Source organism: Salvia miltiorrhiza, chromosome 6 (genome assembly GCF_028751815.1).
Source record: "Salvia miltiorrhiza cultivar Shanhuang (shh) chromosome 6, IMPLAD_Smil_shh, whole genome shotgun sequence".
Taxonomy (NCBI): Eukaryota; Viridiplantae; Streptophyta; class Magnoliopsida; order Lamiales; family Lamiaceae; genus Salvia; species Salvia miltiorrhiza.
Window position 1 is genome coordinate 36,273,927 of NC_080392.1, and position 23,573 is coordinate 36,297,499.

Sequence of the window (23,573 nt, forward strand, 5' to 3'; positions counted from 1 at the left end):
GCTGAACAATTATCGCATTCAAGACTCAAACTGAACAGCTAGACATGTAAATTATTGGCCAGATAATTCACAAGAAAACAAGCACCAGGAATCATGAATCACAAGCTGGAGGGCAAATTGATATCAATAAATCAAGCACACATATTTAATCAACTATGTGCAAACCCTAGGTTCAGATAAAGAAACTAGTCAGACATAACAAAATAAATCAAAAGCATAAATAAACGAAAACAATAGAAATAAATAAAATAGATAAAACCCGAAAAATGTTGAATGACAGCTTGAATCTTGCAGGAAAATAAAACTAATCTATGAAAGCTATAAAGTTCTAAGTCAAAAACTGAAAAATATGAAAAGATGGAGAAAAGAGGTGAAGATATGTGTCTAATAGGTCAAGGAAAGGACCTATATACAGGCACAGGAGATAAATACAGTGTAGAACTCGAAAATACTGATAAAATCCGAAAATCCCTGAAATTCCCGAAAATTCGGAAATTCCCGTCGGACACTATTCACTGCTGCGCGCGACTTTCTTGTTCTGGCCACATCTTTCTCGTCTGAACTCGGATTTGCAAACCGTTTGCGCCTACGAACTCGTATCAAGACGAGCTACAACTTTCATTAAGACCACTCGTCCAAATTCAGACTCCATTTTTCTGTAAAATTCATCAAAGTTGAAGCAAGTATCATATTTTATAAGATAAAGCAATTTAAGCACAAAACATTCATTCAACACTCAATTTCCTATAAAATTGATATCATATGAACATTAAAAACCATAGAAACATGAGTGTTATCAAGTGAAACTGACAAGAATGGGAATGAAAGCTAGTGATGTTTTCAAGTTGGTAAGCTTTTTGAATTCATCTTCATACAACTATTTCAAGCATTTTTGGTAAAGTTAAGTTTGTTTGTTTTTTTTTTTTTTTGTTATAGATTGCTGCCAAATATGAGATTGTTAGACATAAAAATAAAGGAACTTGTGAAAATACTATTGAATTAGAAAGTTCAATTTGGTATGACTTGATGGGTGATGATAAGCCTGGTCGAGCCCGTGGTTTATGGTATTGGTGTCACGAAATCATCTCTGACCGCCTTCCGAGCCAAATTTAGATAAATGCAAAGTGAATCAGAAAACTCCAATGCTCATGACAATGAAATAGTTCAGCTCAAGCTATTACTCCCTCCGTCCGCCTAAAGTATTCCACAATTACTATATTTGGCGTTCGCAAAAAGTATTCCACTTTCCTTTTTAAGCCATGGTCCCACCATCCACCTTTATATTTTATCCTTACAAACACTCTTTATTTACAAAAAACCCACCCCAAATTCAATCTCAACCACACATCTCATAAAGTGGTGGGGCCCTTTCTCCACTACATCAACATCATCACACATTTTATTAAACTCCGTGCCCAGCCAAAGTGGAATACTTTTGGCGGACGGAGGGAGTACTTAGCAAGCAACAACAACAACTTGTTGCACAAGAAAATGTGATGAATGCATACATGGCAAAGACAAACGGAATTATAGGTAAGTTAAGAGATGAAGTTCTACTTTATCGCACAACATTTGGAGCTGGTACAGAGGACTTACTTAGATCCTACCATCTGAAAACGAGCTCAGGGACAAAAAGTACTATAAGCAATAGAATGGCTCTCGGGAGTTTAGGCTTACACGACTTTGGTCACAACTAAAGGAAAATGAGCTCAGAAAAAAGTGTTCAAGGTAAGTGTTTGGACTTTCTTCATTTTCTCATAAAGTTGTGATTTTGTTGAATTCTTTATATTCTTACATGTGGAATGTGCTCCGAAATTTTATTTAGATTTCTGCCACAATCAAGCTAAGGAAGGCAGTATGCAATGAGCTTATATCTCATAAAACTAAATCCATTATGAAAAGATGAAAGCATTTCTCTGTTCATATAATGATCTTCTGCCATGGGAAATTGATTTAGAGGTCTTTGTCATCTATTAATTTCCAAAAGAATTTACAAATCATCAATATATTTATGCAATTTCAATAATTGGTCTTTCGAATTTTTGATGATCTGGATATGTTTAGCAGTGATTTGGTTTCAATTACTCGAATTATGACAATGTAACTTTGCAACCATTCTTTCCTGTTAAGGTTGCACCCAAGCGTTAGAGACTGGAGATCAATTTCAGCCAGGATGCAGTGATGATGCTTTCATCAATGAGCTTACCTAATGGCATCCAGGTATCCATCAACAATAACATTTTTTAGCTTTCATTTCATCGCGAGTAGCTCCAATTCCTGCTGCTTATTGAACTTTAAAAATTCTTAAAGTTCATCTTAACTTCACTAGGGGCTCCCAAAACTTGATTGACTTGACTCAAGAATTCTTCTTTTATTTCATTGTGTGTGCATTATCATTCACCTGTGTTCATAAATGAGGGTGGGTGATCTTGGAAGAACTTGTAGGGCTGAAAATGTTGACTCTCTGAAGAAAAGTTGAAAACTTAGAAGTACTGTTCTCCATATCATTGGCTAGTATAGGATTTCACATGAAGTAAAGTTCTATTTCAGTCTGAACATTTGAATTTAGTTTAAGATGTCGTTGGTTTGATCTTAACTTTTTTAGATGTACACCAAGGTTAGACTTGTGTGAGTAGTAGTTGACTGCATAGATGACAAACTACACCTACCTGATGCCTCTCTCGTTTTGATTCCGATTTAATTTTTAGGCCATTCGTTCAAATATAAGGTAAATGTCTCTAGAAAGTGTCTATGCTTTGATTTCACTTGTCCTCTCATTTTCTACTTTAAACACTCTAACAAGTGATACTTTGATTTAGGCTGAAGTTCCTGGCTTCCAACATGACGGCTCCTTGCACCTACAACAATATCAGTGAAAATGCATCAATTGCTTGATATATTGAACCTTCATAAGGGGTCACCAAATGAAGGCCAAGAATAGCATGCTAAAAAGAGTGGTTGTTGAGGACGATCTTTCCCAAATGATAGCATTTTCTTCATAATGTTGTACACATGTAATTGCATATATTTCACCCTGCGCCACATATTTTGGTGGCTGGCCTTGTTTTTTTTTTTTTTTAGAGGGGTGGCTGGCCTTGTTATTTGAGTTAATTGCATAAATATTCAAGATCTTATTTGACATGGATAATAGCAACATTTATTTCTTCTATTTGCAATTGCCTCGAATATATTAGCTGAATACCTTCTATTTCATTTTGTAAGGTCATATTTATATTAGCAAATTAGGTGAGATATCTAAAAAAATAGTTACACATTTTACATGTCACAAAAACTAGTTACACTTATAAATGTGACAAAAATAGCTACTTTCTTACATGTCACAAAAAAATAACTACACTCTTACATAGGGATGTCAATCGGGCCAGCCCATCGGGTTTTCGGGCTAGCCCTATCGGGTTCCGGGTTAATCGGGTGCGGGCTAATCGGGTTGGAGGTTTTTTCGGGTTGTAAATCACCAACCCTAACCCTAAACGTTCGGGTTTCGGGCTAGCCCATCGGGTTGGAGGTTTTAAAGGTGTAAAAATAAAATTATCATTTGTATTACATTATTCTTAATGATCTAATGTATAATGTATAAAATATACATAAATATTAAATATATAAATTATATAGCCAAGCATGAAATGCAAAAATATAAAATATTCAAGATTACGACATATAAAATAAGTTAATAATAATAAAATGTTCAACTTGTTAAAAAAATAAAAATAAAGTATTCAACAATAGTTTGAAATTAAAGAAACAAAGCATCTCAAAAATAAATATAAAGTCTAAATGTTTGAGTAACACTCTTCTTCAACGTTAATAACATTCGGTGCTCCAACTTGATCCATGTCTTCTTGCTCATCATCTTCACCATCTATTAAAAGAAAATAATATAATTAAAGCATAATATAGTTCGATAATTTAAAGCATAATAACAAAAAGAGAAATCTTACCATCGGAATATCCATGTAACCAATTACGTGTGCAAATAAGAGCTTGAACTCTTTCGGGAAGAAGCCTATTCCTGTACTTGTTCAAAACATGTGCTCCAATGCTAAAGGAAGATTCGGATGCCACCGTCGTTATGGGAATGCTAAGCACATCACATGCCATCCTAGCAAGTTCTCCAAAGCGGGAAGCATTATCTTTCCAATACATAAGCAAATCAATTTCAACCTTCTCATCTTTAACACTCTCCATATCAACACTTGGAGATGAGTCCTCCATCTTTAACACCTACAACAATAAGCAAACAATTCCAATGTAATTATTAATTTTAAGTATGTAGTTCATCTTTTGAATTGGAAGGAAGATAAATAAATTAATTTGGTATCAGAATATAAATTAAAATACCGAAATCTAAATTATCAAATATATGATCTTTTGTATGCCTAAAAATATGAACAGGTCTCACACTTAAATGAGAAGCTCAGAAGACCATACAAACACTTACCACCCCAACCATCTCCCCCACCGCACCAGACCAAATATACAACATACAAATGCACACACCACACGGAATATCGAGCACATACTCATTCACTTTAGCTATCTATCCATGTTAAATGTATTTAAAACCTCATTGAATTTATACAAGAGGAAGTGTTCAGCATTTATCCAAGTTACATTTACTTGATCCCCATTGAGAATTATAGAATGGAAGAGCTCAGCAGAACACAGTTACATCTCCTTCGTTTCATGCATAAATATTTCAACTCAAGAAACTACCTATAAATCTATAATAATGTTGCAAGTCCACTCATCTCATACAAAACGACACCATATTATGAATATACGAGGCCACTGCCAAAATCAGTAGGCCTAATCGAAGGGCAAAAAAAATGGACTGCTAATTCAAACTCATCCAAAATAGAAAAAAAAAATTGAGTAAATAATCTATGAATAAATATTAAGGATTAAGGATGAATAATACTGCATAAGGATGAAGAGATTACTTATGAGTTATGAATGATTGATGGTGATGGCGAGCAGGTTCAGAACTCAGAAGCCGGCGGCCGGAGTGGTGGCGGTCTGCCGGACCTGGTGCGGCTGGTGCCTGGTGGTGCCGACTGCCGTGAACGAGATCTCTCTGCGAGGAGCTCGGGAAATCGGAGAGAATCACGACAGATGCAGAGCAGCAGAGGCGAACGCGGCTGCAGCCTGCAGAGACGCGCAGAGGCGAACGACGGGCGCGCGATGCCGGTGAACGGTGGAGTGGTGAACGGTGGAACGGTGGAATGGCGTGGAGTTGTAAACTTGGAGTTGGAGGAACCTTGGAGGCGCGCTGCTGTGCTGAAGCGTGAAATTCAAAACCAAAGCAAACCCTAAAGCTAAAATCATAATATTTCAATTTTAATTTTTTTTAAAAAAAATTCGATAGCCCGACGGGCTGGCCCGACAACCTGCCGGGCTGGCCCGCTTCAACCCGACAGCCCGAACGGGCTAGCCCGATTAGCCCGATTTGTAATCGGGTTGTGATTTTCCAACCCTAACCCTCTAATTTTGTCGGGTTATTCGGGTCGGCCCATGGGTTTCGGGCTGCATTGACATCCCTACTCTTACATATCACAAAAATAACTACACCTACATATGTCACAAAAACTAGTTACACCTTCAAATGTCACTAAATTTATTGACATTTTTATTTTTGTGACACGCATAATAGATACTCACTTACAAGATGTCACAATTTTATTTAGTAACGATTATAAGTGTCACAATTCTTTAAAAATTATGTCACTAATCAGACATTTTGCTGTAGTGAACCAGCTGTGCATTCATACTCTTTATGATCAAATCTGTTGTTCCTGTTCTCCATTCCCTGCAAATTAGTTTATAAGTGTTCATTCGGTGACCCCCTCATCCTCATCACTACTTTGATAGAGTAAGAGTTGATTATATTAATTTAATTTCTATTGGTGAAGCCCCGCACCAACACCTAATCTAAACACCATTTAAACGAAGAGAATCACCTGTGTTGTGGAAAAGATCGTGGAGAACTTATGAAAACTTGCAAAAGAGTCTCTGGAAAACTTTCAACACTCTTTCGTATTTTGTTCAGCTTAGCTTGTCAAGAAGGTTACAACGAGTATTTAAAGGGATTTACAAGGGCAAATGGTACAATAGACTTTTTACTCTAATTCACGCACTCCCCATGCCAGAGTACGTGCCTAGGTCACTATTGAAAGAATATTCTATGGTAACTAACATGCAGCTTTATAGATGCTACGTGTTCCTCTTGGCAGCGCAGACTAATATCATGCACGCCTGCGCATGGCATCATCCTTCTCTATCTTCTCTTCATTTGTGCTTGGAGCCTTTTAGTGTGTCCTTCAGCGACTATTGATATTATGTTGTAGTCAGCGCAGGCGATTCCCTGATGAGGCTAGAATATTTCGACTCCCGGCTGCGCAGGCTCTTCCTTGATGCGGCTTGAGTACTTCGACTCCCGGCTGCGCAGGCGCTTAAGGGTGCACAGGCGCTTTACTTTCCTGACCTCCGTTCCTTGACTATTAACTCCTGGTTATGATAGTCCTGCACTTGTTAGTTTAATAATATAAACTCATATGTGATTGTAAGTGTTGCGCTGATGAGATCCTTACTCCTCATCATCTATGCTTGCACAAACTATGATGGTGTTTGGCTGAGCTTATAAGCTCTTTAAAACAACTTATAAGGTGTTTAGGAGCTTATTATAAACTTCTTCAAAGTGTTTGGCAAAATAAGCTCTTAAAGAGCTTATAAGTTGTAAAAATAAGCTCTAAGAGCTTATAAGCTCCTCCAAAAATAAAGTTCATCTACCCCAACTTATTTTCTTATTATCTTATAAGCAACAGCCATTTTACAAAAATAACTCAACTATAAATTTTTATTTTCATCATATATCATTCTAATTTAATTTTTCTTCGATTTTCTCTCTAACAAAAATTTTCTCTCACTAACTAAAAATTCTCTCTTTAGCTTATAAGCTCAATTAACAAACACTTTGATAACTTATAAGCTATTAAGAAAAACTATATCTTATAAGCTTTTGAAATATCTTATAAGCTCCAAGAGCTTATCTCTTTAAAAATAAGTTTAGCCAAATACCCTCTATATATGTGCCACTGAGTGTAATTTTTCTTTTTAGTTCTTTTTCTTTTGTTTCCAGGCACTTCAATATAAAGAATCTAATTACTTATTAGTCTGAAGTGAAATCACGAAGTATGTCTAATCTATTTAAAATATTTGTTAGTAATTTTTTTGTAAACGTATGCACTATATAGGGTTTGGAATATTTTTGGCGTCAAAATACTACAAAAACAAGCATATGTAAATATCAGAGTACAAAAGGTTAATTTAAATAATGACAAATGATAATATGTAACCAAAAGTTAAATAATTTCCCCACAAGCTTAAGATTTATATATTTCTATAAAATAATTAAATAAAAAGACTAGAATTACAATGTAAAGAACTAATATATTGCGTATATATCACCAAGTCTGTCTAATTCAATGTATTTAAATTTTATTTCTAGCTTAGTACGATTTACTAACTTTAAAGAACAGCTTTGATTTACTATTTTCAACATAAAATATTGGATTTCTATGTTTGATTTATTATTTTCACTTTTCAATTTATTGTAATGATAACTATTCAAAATCCATATGAAATGTGTTGCAATAAATTATACTCATAACATATTAAATTTTTAGTGGTTTGCTATTGTCGCTTTTACTGTATACACATATATTAGTTCTGATACATGTGTACGCCTATAGGCCTCTAAATGTCACGAGTTTCACGTAACTTTGCATGAAATAAATCAACTTCTTACATTTTAATTTTGTTTGTTTGTTTAATTTGCAGTTAACGGATGTTCAATTAAAAAATATTACATTACGTTGATCGAAATTGAAAAATTAATTGTAGTTAATTCCAACAGTCCAATTCATTTTCCTGTTCCTCCTTTTGATGATGTGCAGGTCATTTCAGCTGTTGGATCTTCTGTAGATATTATCATTGAAGCAGCTGAAGCTACTGATATTCCACACTCCACTGATCAAGGAACATCTGAAGCAACTGTTGTTGCTGGTTCAACTGAAGAAGTTCCTCCTGCTGCCACAAGCCCCTCCAATCGACAGAAGTCGAAGTTTCCACCATTCTAGCATCTTCCGAGCCATTCAAAGATGTTGCAACTGAAATGACTTCTGATTTATCTGCAGAGAAGCCAACTGGAGCTCCCACTGAACCTCCAGTCCAGCCAATGGAATCAACTGAAGCTGCTCCTTCCTCTTCTTCTCCAGGAGCATCTTCATCAAAGAGCAAATCCAAGGCACCGCATATCCCTCCAGTGTTTCCTGTTGAACACATCGAGATTACTAGGCCGCCTCTTCGCGAATATGATTCAGATGAGGAAACGGATGTGCGCCTCACAGCCTGGAAATACAACACTCCTACTGGCATCTCTTTTGAATTGCCTGAGGGACTGGAAGAACAGAACAAGGTACTGTTGCAGTTGGTCACCAACCAACAAAATGAGATTGAGACACTGAAGCATGAGCTATAGTGCAGAGACATTTATGCATATAAGTACGTGAAGAAGCTCAAGAAAGTTGAGGCCACACTCACCGATGATATGATTGAACATTCTGTTCAGTTGACCACCTTGAAAGCTAAATTCAACAGTCTCTCCTCTACATACCTTGAACATGCTGCACAGGTACTCCCTCTTACTATCTATGTCCCCAATATCCAGAACAACATCGAAGTTCTCAAGGGAGAAATGAAGATTGCTGAACTCCAAGCCAAAGAAAGGCTCATGGATGCTACTATCAAGCTCGACTCTCTTCGGACTGAGTTCATGAAAGACTTCATGATTGAAATAGGTACGAATTAAGGTGCTAATCGTCAAAGAACTTCGACCAGTCAACATCAGGATAGCCCAACTGGAGTCCGGATTTTGTGCAGTCCGTGAATCCACAAACTCCACCCTCATCCAGAAAATGTTCAACAATCTCCAAGATCTTCAAGATCGAATTGGCATGCTCCCCGGTGATGATGCCAAAAAGGGGGAAGAGTACTGGGGTCCTGAACTTTCAGTCAGATCAATCGAAGCAGCCAAAGAGAAACCAACCGCTCCGTCTTAGTCTGGAAAATATAGGAAGAGACCAAGATCAGACGAGCATGAGCTGAGAGCCAAAAAGACACTGAAACTTTCTGAGCCTGCACCTCCTCCTTCCACCATCAAGTTGAAAGAAAGACAAATGATGAAGCAATACGTCGAAGAAGGTCTTCTGGTATCTGGAGAAATTTGATCGTGTTGATAAATGGGTACCTGAAGACATGAATGCTTGGTGGAAAGAATAAAGGAAATCTATACCAAATGGGTAATTTTTGGCCAACTCGATCAAGATCCAGATTGATGAGGAGTAATATGTGCAGAGCAGAGAAATGATATAAGTCAGAGGAGCAGGCTTTATCAGAGAAACGGGCTCTCGCAGAGAAGTCAGAGAAATGGACCTTATCAGAGGAACGACCTACACCAGAGAAGCCGCTCTCGCCAGAGGAACGGTCTTCGCCAGAGGAATCACCAGAAACGCGGGAAAATCTCTCTCGTGAGGGCAATTTTACTATTTTGCCCCTGACCACGCAAGGCGCATGCTCTAATGATGAATTTACTCTTTTACCCTTTACGTGTAATCTATAAATAGCTGCCTACGTGCTCTTTGTAATTTTACGTTATCTTTACTCTCAATCCTACAGCAGCTTTCTCTCGAGCACTCAGCAATTTCATAATCCTCTCTCGTTTTTCCGATCAAACTCTAGGTAATTCACCGATAATTCACCAAACAAACGTTCGTCGTTCATTTATGCTTTACCACAGATTTCCAGAGAAAAGCATGGAGATTTTTCCTCTCCAACTAGACTGAAAGATGAATGGTGAAGAGACCGCTAGATGCGCAAGAAAAGGCTAAAATGTCAATGATCCGCTACCCCCTGAAAAACTCTGTAAGTCTTCCCAAGTACAAGAATCACATCAACCGCGATACCATCAAGAGGGAAGTTGAATGACTTTGCAAAATCTGGGGAGTTATAGAAAGAAGCCATCCGAGAGAGTTCGCGACATCAAGAGGACTGTTTTTTGGACTCTATCAATAGAAGCCTTAGCTCTTTGTTTTCAAATGTAATCTTTTTTCTTTTGCTTTGGTTGTGTACTGTTCTGCACCAAAAACTGATATCTCATCAATTCTTGTGAAATGAGAATATCGTTCTTCTTGATCTCAACCTGGAGACAATATCTTTTTGTCCAGGCTCTGATTACTTGTTTATGTCTTTGAGTTATGCTTTCTTTTTGTTCTTTAACTGTTCAGTTTTTCTTTCAGTCAGCAAGACTTTAGGTTTTTTTGTTAAGGATGAATAGTATTCACCCTGTCTAGCATCTTGCTTTTCTGTTTTCAGTCGTTTCTTGTCTTAGGACTGGTTGTATGGTTTTGGCATCATCAAAAAGGGGAAAATTGTTGGGAACTTAATGAAATATCATAGCCCTAGTTTTAATGATACCAAAACTCTTAGAATTTCTTTTAATAGACTAGAACTGTAACTCAAGTGTTAGAGTTCATGTTTTCTAGTTAGACTGTTGTCCTGAAGACTGAAGACCAGAGGATTGAAGATTGAAGACTACTCAACTGAAGATAGCATGTGAAAAGACCAAGTCAAATACTGATGTATTTACTGGACGAGAATCTCACTGAAGAATCAGTTATGACTGATTAACTAATGTTGGCCACGTGGAATTAGCGGACTGATACTCAAGTCAAGTATCAGTTGACATTCTTTCTCGGACTGAACCTTTTAAGTTAAAAGGAAGCCATGTAGACTCCAAGTACAACCGCATTAAATGCAGAGATTTTGAAGATCGTCCTTTCCTGCAGAGCATTTCTTTTTGGTGCAAACTTTTCAGAGGCGCCTTACTTCTGTATCTGAGACGCCGTTCTTCACCAAATTAGGAACCTCGAAGATTGAAGCCTCAGAAAATTCAAATATCTCTCACAACGGACGAATTCTTGAAGACCATCTTGCCAACAGATCTATTCAAGACTTCGCCTATAAATAGAGCTCGAGGAACATCACAATCTTCACCGATTCAAACGCTCAAGCTGAACCTCTGCCAAAATCGCAACTCAGCCTTTCACTGCCTTTAAAGTTTGAATCGAAGAAGAGAATACTCAAAGCCAAATCAGTTCATTGATTATACACATTCTCTTAGTTTCTTAGGCAAATCCTTTGTATCATTCAAAGCCTAAATTCTCGATTATAGAGAGCATGTTCTCTGTAATCTAGTTGGTATTTCGAACTCTTTTCAACTGAGCGAAAAGAGAGTTTGTGACAGTTCGAGACAGTGGTCTGAAACTCAAGAGTTCTTAACCCCCACGCGCAAGACGAAGTGTAGTCATTACAACTGCGAGTTAAAGAAGGAGACGAGAAGTCAAATCCAGTGTATAGGCACTGAAACTTTGTTTCAGTTGAAGGTTTGATGTGCACCCAGAGTGATTGTCAGTGTGTTTAACTGACTGTGTGTTTAATTGACTGTGGACGTAGGAACTTGTTTCGAACCACGTAAAAATTCTCTTGTTGTTTATTGCTTTCAGTTTTACTGTTCTTATCTGTGCACAAACTTTTTACTGAACTGAAACTGATAAATTGCAAAGTGAAACCTTAATTTGACAACGTGTTAATCACAAAGGCTATTTCCTAAGTTTATTTTCTGCTGCTAGTGTTATTAGTCTAACTGATAAATTTTCGGATAATCAGTAAGATTCATAACACTCCTCTGTTTACAAAATTCTAGACTGAACCCTTACGTGGATTATCAGTTAAAGCTTTGCGCTTAATTGAAACCAAAATACTGAAGTTATTTCAGTACCAGTCTATAACCTCTATTTAACTGAAGATTTTTTAAACTGTTGACTTCAGTCAAACTCTTTCAGCATCAGTCGATACTCCTTTAGTTATTTACAAAATAATTTTGAAAAATAGCCTACAGGTGTATTTCCCCTCCATACACCTGTTCAGTGACCTTCTCGGACCCAAAATTTTTAAACTTCATCTTCATTATGATTTTAGAGTAAGTTTTTTATTAGATACACTAGCTAGGTTAAAGAATAATTTAGTCATGAAATTAATCGCTCCATCAAATAAATTATTTCAATAAAAATAACTACCCAAGTTAAAATTTTGAAGGGAACCGTCTTTTGGCAAATTGAATTAAAATACAATCAGGCACCAACAAAATTTATACTACATTAAAAAGAGAGTTTTTAATTTCAAATCAATTTCAAAATTTTTCAAAATTAAGTGACAATTTTATAATTAAAATAAAATTGAAGGTTTATTTATAAGTTATACATCTTTTTTCTTCTTCTTCTTTTTCTATTTTATTTATTTTTTATTATGAAATTTGACTAATTATAAAATATTTGATATGCATATCAAATTAAAGATCATGATAAAAGCTTTAATTTGATATATGCTATGTAAATATTAAATTTTAAATATAAAAATTATATTTATTTAAAGATTAAAACTTAAGAAATTCTCTCTCCTCTCTCCTCTTTTTTTTTTGAATAAATCTATTTTTTTTTCAATTATCTATTAACTTATATTGTTTTCTTTTTTTACAATATCAATTTTTATTAATATGAATTATTCTTTATTATTTTTATATTACTAAAATATATTTATCTTAAATTATAGTAATTAAATTATATTTAGAATTTTTATATAATAATCAAATTAATATCAATTTTATATATAATAAAATATAAAAATATTTTTCGTGCGTTGCACGAGTGCAATGCTAGTCTATACTATATTAAAAAAGCAACTCCCAATTTCAAATTGATTTGAATGGAAATTTTAAAAATATGTATAATATGAAGGTTACAAATAAATCACACCCCACTATCTCACCCACAATTAATATAATTTTTTGATAATTTCTATTTCCAAAATTTTAGGCACATAATTTTTTGATAGGTTCTCTTTTCAAAATTTTAGTTGGACAAAGAGAGTATAATATAAATTGCAACAACACGAATAAAACCAAGTGTGTTCCTTTTTTCTTCTCCTTAATCTATATAATCTATAATACATTAAAAAGTTAATTTTTTATTTAAATTTAATTTCTAATCAATTTTAAAATTGAGTGACAATTTTGTAGTTACAATAAAATTGAAGGTTTATTTGTAAACTATATTTTATCTTTGTATTTTCTTTTTCTTTATCTTTTTACTTTTTATTTTATTTCTTTCTGAAATTCTAAAATTCGACTAATTATAAAATATTTAATATGCATATCAAATTAAAGATCACAATAAGAGCTTTAATATGATATATTTTATGTAAATATTTGATTTTAAATGTAAAAGTTATATTTATTTAAAGAATAAATTTTAAAAAAAAATCTCTCTTTTCTCTCATCTTTTTTTGAATAATTCTAATTTTTTTTAATTCTTTTTTAATTTTATTTTTAATTTTATTTTTAATTTTCTTAACTTATTTTTTTGCCTTTTCATAATACTAATTTTTATTATTATGAATTTTTCTTTATTATTTTACTTTTTCAGTAATTAGCTCAAATATATTAAATTAAAATTATTTTATATTATATTTATAGATATAATAATTAAATTATCATCAATTTTATATAAATATAAAAATATTTTCCCGTGCATTGCACGGGGTGCAAATGCTAGTCATAAATATATTGCAGATAAAATAGATATATATATATATATATATATATATATTTGATAGAGATAAAATTGATATTTAGTTAGCTTATTGTTTTGAATTTCTTTAACCTTTACTTTAGCAAAACAAAACGCATGCATGTAAGACTCGATAGTCAATACACATATATAGTGACAAGACGTGTTTTAGATTTAGATATGATAGGAACACCTTACCCATTAAAGTCAAACAAAATCGATCCAACAAATTTATTTTTTATTATATTCCAATTAGTAACTTTCACAACATTGTTCAATTTTACTTGTACGATCCAAATTTATATTTTATTCATAGAGAAAAGATATGTCGAAGTTTCCAAAATGTAGTATGCATGGCCTCACATGAAAAACAGTTCATCATTTGATTATTTTAATTACTATTTAGGATATTGATGATCTTGGAAAGTATCATTATTTTGTATCTTAGCCTTTAATTAATCAAAATATAACCACAAAAGTCGTCCCGAAATCCCGAGAACCTCACCCTTCTCTCCAATCTATATAATAAAACAATATTATATATACTACTTAGAAAAGACATACACACACAAATACTGTTTGAAATTGTTATAGTCACAATTTTTCAATTTTCAATGAGTTTCAATCAAGTTTTATTTTGTCCGTTAACGTATAAAAAGTTAAGTTTGGCATCTTCGATATAAGTAATATTATGTATTAATAAAATATTGGGGAAGCATTCATCCAATTGATTATTACACTATTCAATCCCAATAAATATGACCTATTTCGATTTCGATTAAAAAGTGATTTTTGTTGTACAACAATTTAGTTGATACGTGGTTGCCAGAGTGAATAAAACGACGTTGTTTCGTGGATAACAACATATTTTTATGACAGTTTAAACCAATTATTCATTCAAATATTTTTCTTTAAAAGTTAAATTTATTCATTTCAAGCGCAAATCAGTATTGTTTTGTTGAAGTTAACAGTTGTGTGTCATTTTCAATTACTAATATAATGTACTTTTAATATACTAAAAATCACTTGCCAACAAAAATTAATACAAATTTAATTTATAAACACACATTATCAAGCTAAATCAGAGTTGTTACCCGCAACGAATAAATAAAATAAATGAGTAGGACATAATTAATGCCACATGAGTAGATGAAATATGTTAAGTACAATTATTTCTTTTAATGATATAAATACAATCACATGTATCCGACGTGTAAATATTGTTTTTATTTAATTTACAATATGTATACATCTAGAAGAGGTACAAATGGTTTGTTTTGTTTTATCAACCAACCAATCTTTTTCACCAAATAGTTTACCAATGATTTTATCTGTCAATATATATACAAATATATTTACTTTATTGAAAAAATGTAAACACTATAAAAGACTAATGTGCAATGAATATGTTAAATTAATATAACATACATATAAGAGATGGAATGTTTGAATCCAGTTAGTATTATAGGTTAATTTAGCATTATTATGATTAGTGACACATTTAGAAGCTAATTATTGGTAGAATGTGGCAGTTTGTGACATTTATTATTACAGCAAACTAACAAGGTAGGATTAGGTTTGTAAATGTAGAGACATAAAGGAATGTATCATTGTGATCATGTTCTCATCATTAATTGGCAAAGCTCTCTTTATTTAATAATTATAAAAAGATAATACAGTATATATAAAAGAGTAAGATCTAAGCCAAGCCAAAAAGGTAACGAAAAAGATGAAATTTTACAATTTAGTCATGTTCTTTTTGTTCAAAAAAAATATTTAGTCAAGTAAATTAGTACTGCCTTCATCTCACAAAAATATGAACATTTTGTCATTTTGAAACGTCTTATAAGAACATGAATATTTCTATTTTGATACACAACCACAATCATTTTACTTTTCATCTCTATTTTTTATAAAATGAGACTCATTTTTCACTCACAATACACTTTTATCTAATATTTTTTAAAATCCGTGACATTTACAACTAGGGTTGTAAACAAATCGAATCGAGTCGAATATCATAATTTTGTATTCGTATTTGAATACTAACCGAATCGAATATTTATCGAATACGAATATCAAAATTCGAATATCGATTTGAATATGAATTATTTGATTAATTTACAATTGCAATGACAAAGCGCGACTTGTGATGGAAGAATGACTTCAATTTAAAATTTTGATTTTATAAATTGTAAACTTTTACTTATTAACTTGTGAGAAATTACTTTAATGCATGTATATTATGATTCTTTGCATTTTTCCTTTTTAAAATTGTCAATTATTATGTAATATTATAATTCTTTTATTATATATAATATTATATATATAATATTTATGAATATAAAATTAAATTCATCCAATAAAGTGATGAATCCACCATAAAATTTACAATCCAAGGGTGAAAATTAGTTCATAATTTATTTTAGTCCTCCACACATACACATAATATATATATATATATATAATATTTTAATATTTAATCATGTATCTATACGAATATCGAATTCGAATTGAATATTTTCAAATACAAATATCAAATATCGAATCGAGCAAAAATATTTGATTCATTTACAACCCTATTTACAACTATTCATGTTTCTATGAACATTAGGTAATACAATCAATGCAATACATTATACCTCATTATTTTTTTTTTTTTTTTTGAGAAAGAAACAAATTTATAAAAAAACTCAGCGGGAATCCTCCAAAATTACATCATTGAGCCACTCCGGCAGCTCACCCTCCCTGCACTCCAAACAACCAATGTTGCCGGCAAACTGGGCGAGCAAATGCGCCGCCCTGTTAGCCGAGCGAAAAGCATGAAAAACACCAATTAACATGCACTTCCTAGCCTCCTGAATCATCTCTAAAATGTCATATGGAAGAAAAGCATGGTCATCTTCCGGTGAAGCCATCACCCTTGTCGTGAGAAGGGAGTCGGTGTGAATTTCAATAGGAAAGATCTCGTTGTCGATGCTGGCCGCCAGACCTTGTACAATAGCCATAACTTCCGGAATCATCGCATTTGTCGACGGCCCCATGGGTTTTGCAATAGCTTTCAAAACCTTTCCATTCTCATCCCGGATAACAATCCCGACCCTAAAAGCGAGCGCCTCCGGGTTAAACATGGAATCCACGTCGACTCTAAAGCATCCTTTTCTCGGTGGCCTCCATTTACGGTCATCCATCTTCATTTGTTCCATAATTTGAAAGTTTAATCGTAGTAAAAGTAAATAAAAATAAAATAAATTAGTAGGTGGTCCCACTCAATATTTAAACATATTAATAATTACTGTTCTAGGTAACTGACAATTTAAATGGAGTATTTTTTACTAAAAAAAAAAACAAATACTAGTAATATTCAAAATCCTAAATAACGACTATAGTTAGATGAAAACCCAAAAAAGGCAGGCATTAAATGTGAGCGTGACATCCAGCGGCACCTGCACCCGCTTTATTATTTTCAAATAAATCTCAACCGTTAGATCTTCTCTCAAATCAAATTCAACCGTTGGATTCATATTAAATGCTCTCACCAGCTCCCTTTCCCTCTCCTCTCTCCCTCCCTCTCTCTCTCTCTTCCAGCCACCTCCTCCAAGAATTCAAGCTCCCAGCTAAAAAGATCAAGAGAGAGAGAGGGAGAGAGAGAGAGAGTTCAAGACTAGTTCTTGAAGGGATGAAGAAGGGCATTGTTTTACTCGATAAAAATGCAATCTTTACGCTGCTTCTTTTCTATCTATGCCGCGAAGTCTCGAGCTTGGGCTCAATGTCGTCAATCGCGATATCCTACGGCGAGAACGGTCCAGTTTTCTGCGGCTTAAAATCAGACGGCTCACATTTAGCCACGTGCTACGGCTCGAATCCTTCGATAGTTCATGCAACGCCGAACCATCTCCAGTTTCTGGGGCTGAGCGCCGGGAACGCCTTCGTGTGCGGCCTTTTAATGGAGTCGAGGCAGCCCTTTTGCTGGGGAAACACTGGCTTCATTCCAATGGGGGTTTCTCTGCAGACTTCGAGGGAAGCAGAGTACATTGAAATAAGCGCAGGAGACCACCATTTGTGTGGATTGAGGAAGCCCTTGATGGGGAAGATGAGGAACACTTCTTTGGTTGATTGCTGGGGTTATAACATGACCAAGAGTCATGATTTTGATGGGCAGATCCAGACGATTTCGGCTGGCTCAGAGTTCAATTGTGGCCTTTTTGCTCAGAATAGGAGTGTTTTCTGCTGGGGAGATCAGACTAGTAGTAATGTGATTGGATTGGTTCCGAAAGAGACTAGGTTTCGTACAATTGCAGCTGGAGGGTTTCATGTTTGTGGGATTTTGGAAGGGGTGGATTCGAGTGTGGTGTGTTGGGGTACAAGTCTTGATCTTGAGGAAGAGATTTCTGTGACTTCTTCCTCTGTGGTGTATGCAGGGGAGCTGAATAGTGTGGATGCGGCAGCGCCGGAGGAGGCGATGCTGGCTGTGGTGGGGGGGAAGTTTCATGCTTGTGGGATTAGGAGCTATGATAGGGGGGTGGTGTGCTGGGGGTATCAGGTGGATAGGAGCACGCCGCCGCCGTTCGGGGGTGAGGATGTATGAGATTGCTGCAGGGGATTACTTCACTTGTGGGATCATGGCTGAGGCATCTCTCCTGCCTGTGTGTTGGGGTGCTGGCTTTCCTTCTGCACTGCCTCTGGCTGTTTCGCCCGGGGTGTGTAGGGCGGGGGCGTGTGGTCGTGGATACCACGAGTTTAACAATGCTAGCGCACCTTGTAGGTCCCCGGGGGGGCATATTTGTGTGCCCTGCAGTGGGGAGTGTGGTGGGGAGATGTATGAGGTGGTTGGGTGTGGTGGGGTGGTGGACAGGCAATGTGGTTACAATTGCTCGAGCTGCACCTCGAGCGAGTGTGTCAAGAATTGTTCTGTGGCTGGTGGTGGGGGTGCGGGTGGGGGGTGTGGGTGTGGGTGGGGGTGAAAAGTTTTGGTCTTTGCAGTTGCCTATTATAGTTGCTGAGATTTGCTTTGCTGTGTTCTTGGTGAGTGCTGTGGCATTGACCTCTGTTTTGTATGTCAGGTACAAGTTGAGGGATTGTAGGTGCTCCGTTGAGTCGAGGAAAGGGAGTGGGGGCACCTCGTTTAGGAAGGAGAGTGGGAAGATTAGGCCAGATTTGGATGAGTTGAAGATTAGGAGGGCTCAGAAGTTTACATATGAGGAGCTCGAGAGGGCCACGGAGGGGTTCAAGGACGAATCACTCGTGGGGCGGGGGAGCTTCTCGTGCGTGTTCAAAGGCGTGTTGAAGGATGGCACCATTGTGGCAGTGAAGAGGGCCATCTTGTCCTCTGACATGAAGAAGAACTCCAAGGAGTTCCACACGGAGCTGGACCTTCTTTCGCGTCTCAACCATGCGCATTTGCTGAATTTGCTAGGGTATTGTGAGGAAGCCGGTGAGAGGCTCCTCGTGTACGAGTTCATGGCCAATGGCTCCTTGCATCAGCATATACATAGCAAGAATAAGGAGATGAAGGAGCAGTTGGATTGGGTGAGGAGGGTGACTATCGCGGTGCAAGCAGCTCGGGGGATTGAGTATCTCCACGGCTATGCTTGCCCGCCTGTCATCCATCGCGATATAAAGAGTTCGAACATCCTCATAGACGAGGAGCACAATGCCCGTGTGGCTGACTTCGGCCTCTCCTTGCTCGGCCCTGCAAACAGCAGCTCGCCTCTGGCTGAGCTGCCTGCAGGGACCCTCGGCTATCTTGACCCCGAGTATTATAGGCTGCATTACCTCACAACGAAATCGGATGTGTACAGCTTTGGTGTTCTTCTCTTGGAGATTCTGAGTGGTAGGAAGGCCATTGATATGCAGTATGAGGAGGGGAATATAGTCGAGTGGGCCGTCCCTTTGATCAAAGGTGGCGATGTGGAGGCCGTTCTTGACCCGTCGTTGAAACCTCCATCCGATCTTGAAGCCCTGAAACGCATTGCCAACATTGCTAGTAAATGTGTGAGGATGAGAGGGAAGGAGAGGCCGTCTATGGACAAGGTTACAACGGCTTTGGAGCGTGCGCTTGCTCAGTTGATGGGCAGCCCGTGCAGCGAGCAGCCTATCCTGCCCACTGAGGTGGTGTTGGGGAGTAGTAGGATGCATAAGAAGTCGTCTCAGAGATCGGGGGGGAACCGGTCCACCTCTGAGACAGACGGGGCCGACACAGAGGATCAGAGGATCGAGTTTAGGGCCCCGTCTTGGATCACCTTCCCCAGCGTGGCCTCCTCGCAGAGGAGGAAGTCATCCGTCTCCGAGTCTGATCTTGATGCTGCTAAGAACATCGAGACGAGGAACGTAGGGAATGGCACCACCGTTGGGGACGCGTTGAGGAGTTTGGTCGAGGAGATTGGCCCGGCCTCGCCTCAAGAACACTTGTACTTGCAGCACAACTTCTAGAATCGACTCAACGGCCCGTGAGACGTGGCGTGTCGTTGCCAATCACTAACATGGAAATGGAAGTGAGTCTTGTAACTTAGCTCCCCCTCTCAATTAAGCATGTTATGTTTTTTCCCAAGCTTTGTGAGCTAATATATATGACTCTTTACTTCCAAATGAGTCACCTTTTTATTCATCTTGTGACTAAGTTGTCATGTGTATGCATCAATCTTCATTTATAGTCTAATCTTTCCCTAATTGCACAATGATAGCTAGTTTCTTGACATGACTTAGTTTGCACTAGATTTTATGTGAATAAATTAATTGCTTCAATCCCATATTTAAGTTACATTGTTTGAGTCTATTAGTTTAGATCCTCCAAAAACAGCAACAGACAAATTAAGCAAATGCTCAAGTTACACTTCCCTATAAATTCCAAAATACTTGGCAAAATCATGTAAAATTCCAAATTTAAGGTTAATTCTTGATGACCATATGCTTGATCACAAAGACCACTTATTTATCATCTTGTTAAGCACCTCATTTTGCCCGTGTTCGCCATCTCCGTTCTCCTATAAGACAACCGATTTGTAAGTTTGTTCGTTCGAAGGTGGTAAGAGAGCATGAAAAGTTTACTGTTCGTTTCGTTATCGGGTCTCCTCCTCCTCCTCGGAGCTACTGCTTTCTCGAGGGAAGGGCCTTCCTATGATTACTCTGCAAGTATTGAGGTAAGCTCGATTCTTTCATGATCCGATCGTCTTTTACGTGTTGTATATGTTCGTGTGTTGTTTTTTATACCAGTGCAAATCAGCACCGGATGATCCGCTCTACAACGGTGGCATCATCAAGAACCAGACTCTTGGAACGAGAAGGTACCGCCACTTCAACGTCCCGATGAATTCCCCTGCTTTCGCCTTGAGCAATCTCACCGGTGACACGATCTACACCTTCTCCAGTTGAGTTCCATCCTATGTCTCTCAGCTTCTATCTACATTTTTTATTCTAAATCATGGTGAATCAATCAAACAGGCTGGGTTAAGATATCCGGTGCAGATTCCGCTGCAATAAAGGCGACCCTAACAACCGATAACACCACCTTCGCATGCATGGGGACTGTTATCGCGAGGAGTGGATGCTGGTCGTTTCTCAAAGGCGGATTCAGCCTCGACTCACCTTCAAACTACGCGCTCATCTACTTTCAGGTACTTCTCGTTTCGGAGACTATCGTATCATTGGAATTTGCATTGTATAAGCTTCAAACTAATGCATAATTTGCAGAATTCAGATGATCTGCAACAGATAAATATATCAGTTTCAAGTGCTTCTCTTCAGCCCTTTACTTCTCAGCAATGGAAGGCAAACCAGCAAAACATGATAAGCACAGTATGTTTTTCTCTACAATTTTTTAGACCTAAAAAGCGCCGTTGTTTTGAACTTTCGACACGAGTATATATATATATATTCGTGTCGTTGAATGAGTCTTTGAATGCAGGAAAGAAAACGCGCTGCCATACTGCATGTATCGGATGTCAATGGAAAGAGGTTGTCAGGCGCCACCGTCGTTGTAGAGCAAATTTCTCGAGATTTCCCGTTCGGCTCCGCCATCGCAAAGACCATCCTCGGAAATTCTCCGTATCAAGTAAGTGTGTTTCTAAACTTCCCGTTTTCCCGTATCAGAAACTTGTGTAAAACTGTCTAAACGATCAATATTTGTGGTTCCATTTGGAATTTTGAGACTGTCTTACACAAGACTCCCTGTTTAGAACAGCCTAATTCACATAGGTTCCGGCTGTAGGATTGGTTCGTGGAACGATTCAACGCTGCTGTGTTCGAAAACGAGCTGAAATGGGGAGCGACGGAGCCTCGACAGGGAGAGGTAAACTACACGATCCCGAATCAAATGCTCGAATTTGCACGACGGAACCGGATCACGGTGCGGGGGCACAACATCTTCTGGGAGGACCCGAAGTACACGCCTCCGTGGGTTCAAACCCTACCGACCCCCAAGCTGAAGTCTGCGGTCGCCTCGCGGATTCAAAGCCTCGTCTCCAACTACAAGAACGAGTTCGTACACTGGGATGTCGACAACGAGATGCTCCATTGGGACTTCTACGAGCGGAGGCTTGGCCCAGACGCCGGCCTCGACTTCTTCCGGACGGTTCAGGGGTCGGACCCCCTGGCCCGCCTGTTCATGAACGACTACAACGTGCTTGAGACGTGCGACGACGCGAAGTCGACGGTCGACCGTTACGTCTCGAGGCTGCGGGAGCTCGGAGCCGGCGGGGTGGTGATGGATGGGATCGGACTCGAGGGGCACTTCTCCGCTCCGAACCCGGCCCTAATCCGCGCCGTGCTCGATAAACTAGCCCTATTAAATCTCCCCATCTGGCTCACGGAGGTTGATATCAGCAACAAATTCGATCAAGAAATGCAGGTTCTAGGGTCTTTTTCTATTTTGCGTCGTGTCAAAAATTGTCAGCCCTTCGTTTGAACTAACTGTTCGGAAGAACTAATTTTTTAGGCCAAATATTTAGAGGTGGCTTTGAGAGAAGGTTTCTCACATCCTTCTGTTGATGGAATCATGCTGTGGACTGCATTGCATCCCAATGGATGCTACCAAATGTGTCTCACCGACAACGCTCTCCGGAACCTTCCGGCCGGAGACGTCGTCGACGCCCTGCTGAGGGAATGGCGGACCGCGACGATTGGTGGAGAAACCGACGACCACGGCGCCTTCGCCTTTGTGGGCTTCCTCGGAGAATACGAGGTTCGGGTCAGCTACGGCAACAGAACAACTAACTCAACGCTGTCTCTCAGCCGAGGCCGTGAAACCAAACATCAAAACATTCAGTTGTAATTTAGATTAAAATTGTACAAATAGTATCATTATACGTAACCTTACTATTGGATTACGATAAGAGATGAAATATAGTTAATTAGGATTAATTACTTGAACATGTATGGAATATATTCAAATTTTAACTCGTACTCATTTTGCTAACTTGGTCAATCCACAAATACCTAATTGTGACCCAAATAAAAAATGACACAAGTTTTAAGGAAAAAATGTGTTAGTTGTGTTTTAAGGGTAAATTGAGTCTTTTTATAAATAATGAGAGAAAAAATTTGTGGGATCATTTTCAAATAAAAAATGTCACAATTTTCAGAAACGCAACGATATAGTAATAAAGTTACAATTTTCAGGAATGAATGGAATATTTATTTCATATAATTTTAGTAAATAGAACATACTAATAATAATTGATAACCCTCGATAGTAATTTTATTTACCAATATTACCATGATTGAACTAACCATTCAATCAAAACTAATCGATTTTATAGTAAAAATGGCTCTTATTTCACTCATAAAATTCAATTTATTAGAATTCGTGTCATGAGA

General features: G+C 37.2%; 2 protein-coding genes across 2 annotated transcripts; both read left to right on the forward strand.

Annotated features, from left to right (window-relative positions):
* The first annotated feature begins 17,214 nt into the window (after nucleotides 1–17,214).
* On the forward strand, nucleotides 17,215–20,367 carry LOC130989325 (serine/threonine-protein kinase-like protein ACR4). The gene is given in 3 exon segments (XM_057913285.1): nucleotides 17,215–18,327; nucleotides 18,329–18,694; nucleotides 18,696–20,367. Coding segments are annotated over 3 exon segments (2,901 nt in total). The 5' UTR covers nucleotides 17,215–17,289; the 3' UTR covers nucleotides 20,193–20,367.
* LOC130989326 (endo-1,4-beta-xylanase 5-like) lies at nucleotides 20,117–23,120 on the forward strand. The gene is made up of 8 exons (XM_057913287.1): nucleotides 20,117–20,254; nucleotides 20,782–20,899; nucleotides 20,973–21,126; nucleotides 21,201–21,373; nucleotides 21,450–21,554; nucleotides 21,664–21,810; nucleotides 21,967–22,605; nucleotides 22,693–23,120. The coding sequence occupies exons 2-8, from the start codon at nucleotides 20,795–20,797 to the stop codon at nucleotides 23,026–23,028; spliced, it is 1,659 nt and encodes a 552-aa protein (XP_057769270.1). The 5' UTR covers nucleotides 20,117–20,254; nucleotides 20,782–20,794; the 3' UTR covers nucleotides 23,029–23,120.
* The last annotated feature ends 453 nt before the right edge of the window (nucleotides 23,121–23,573 follow it).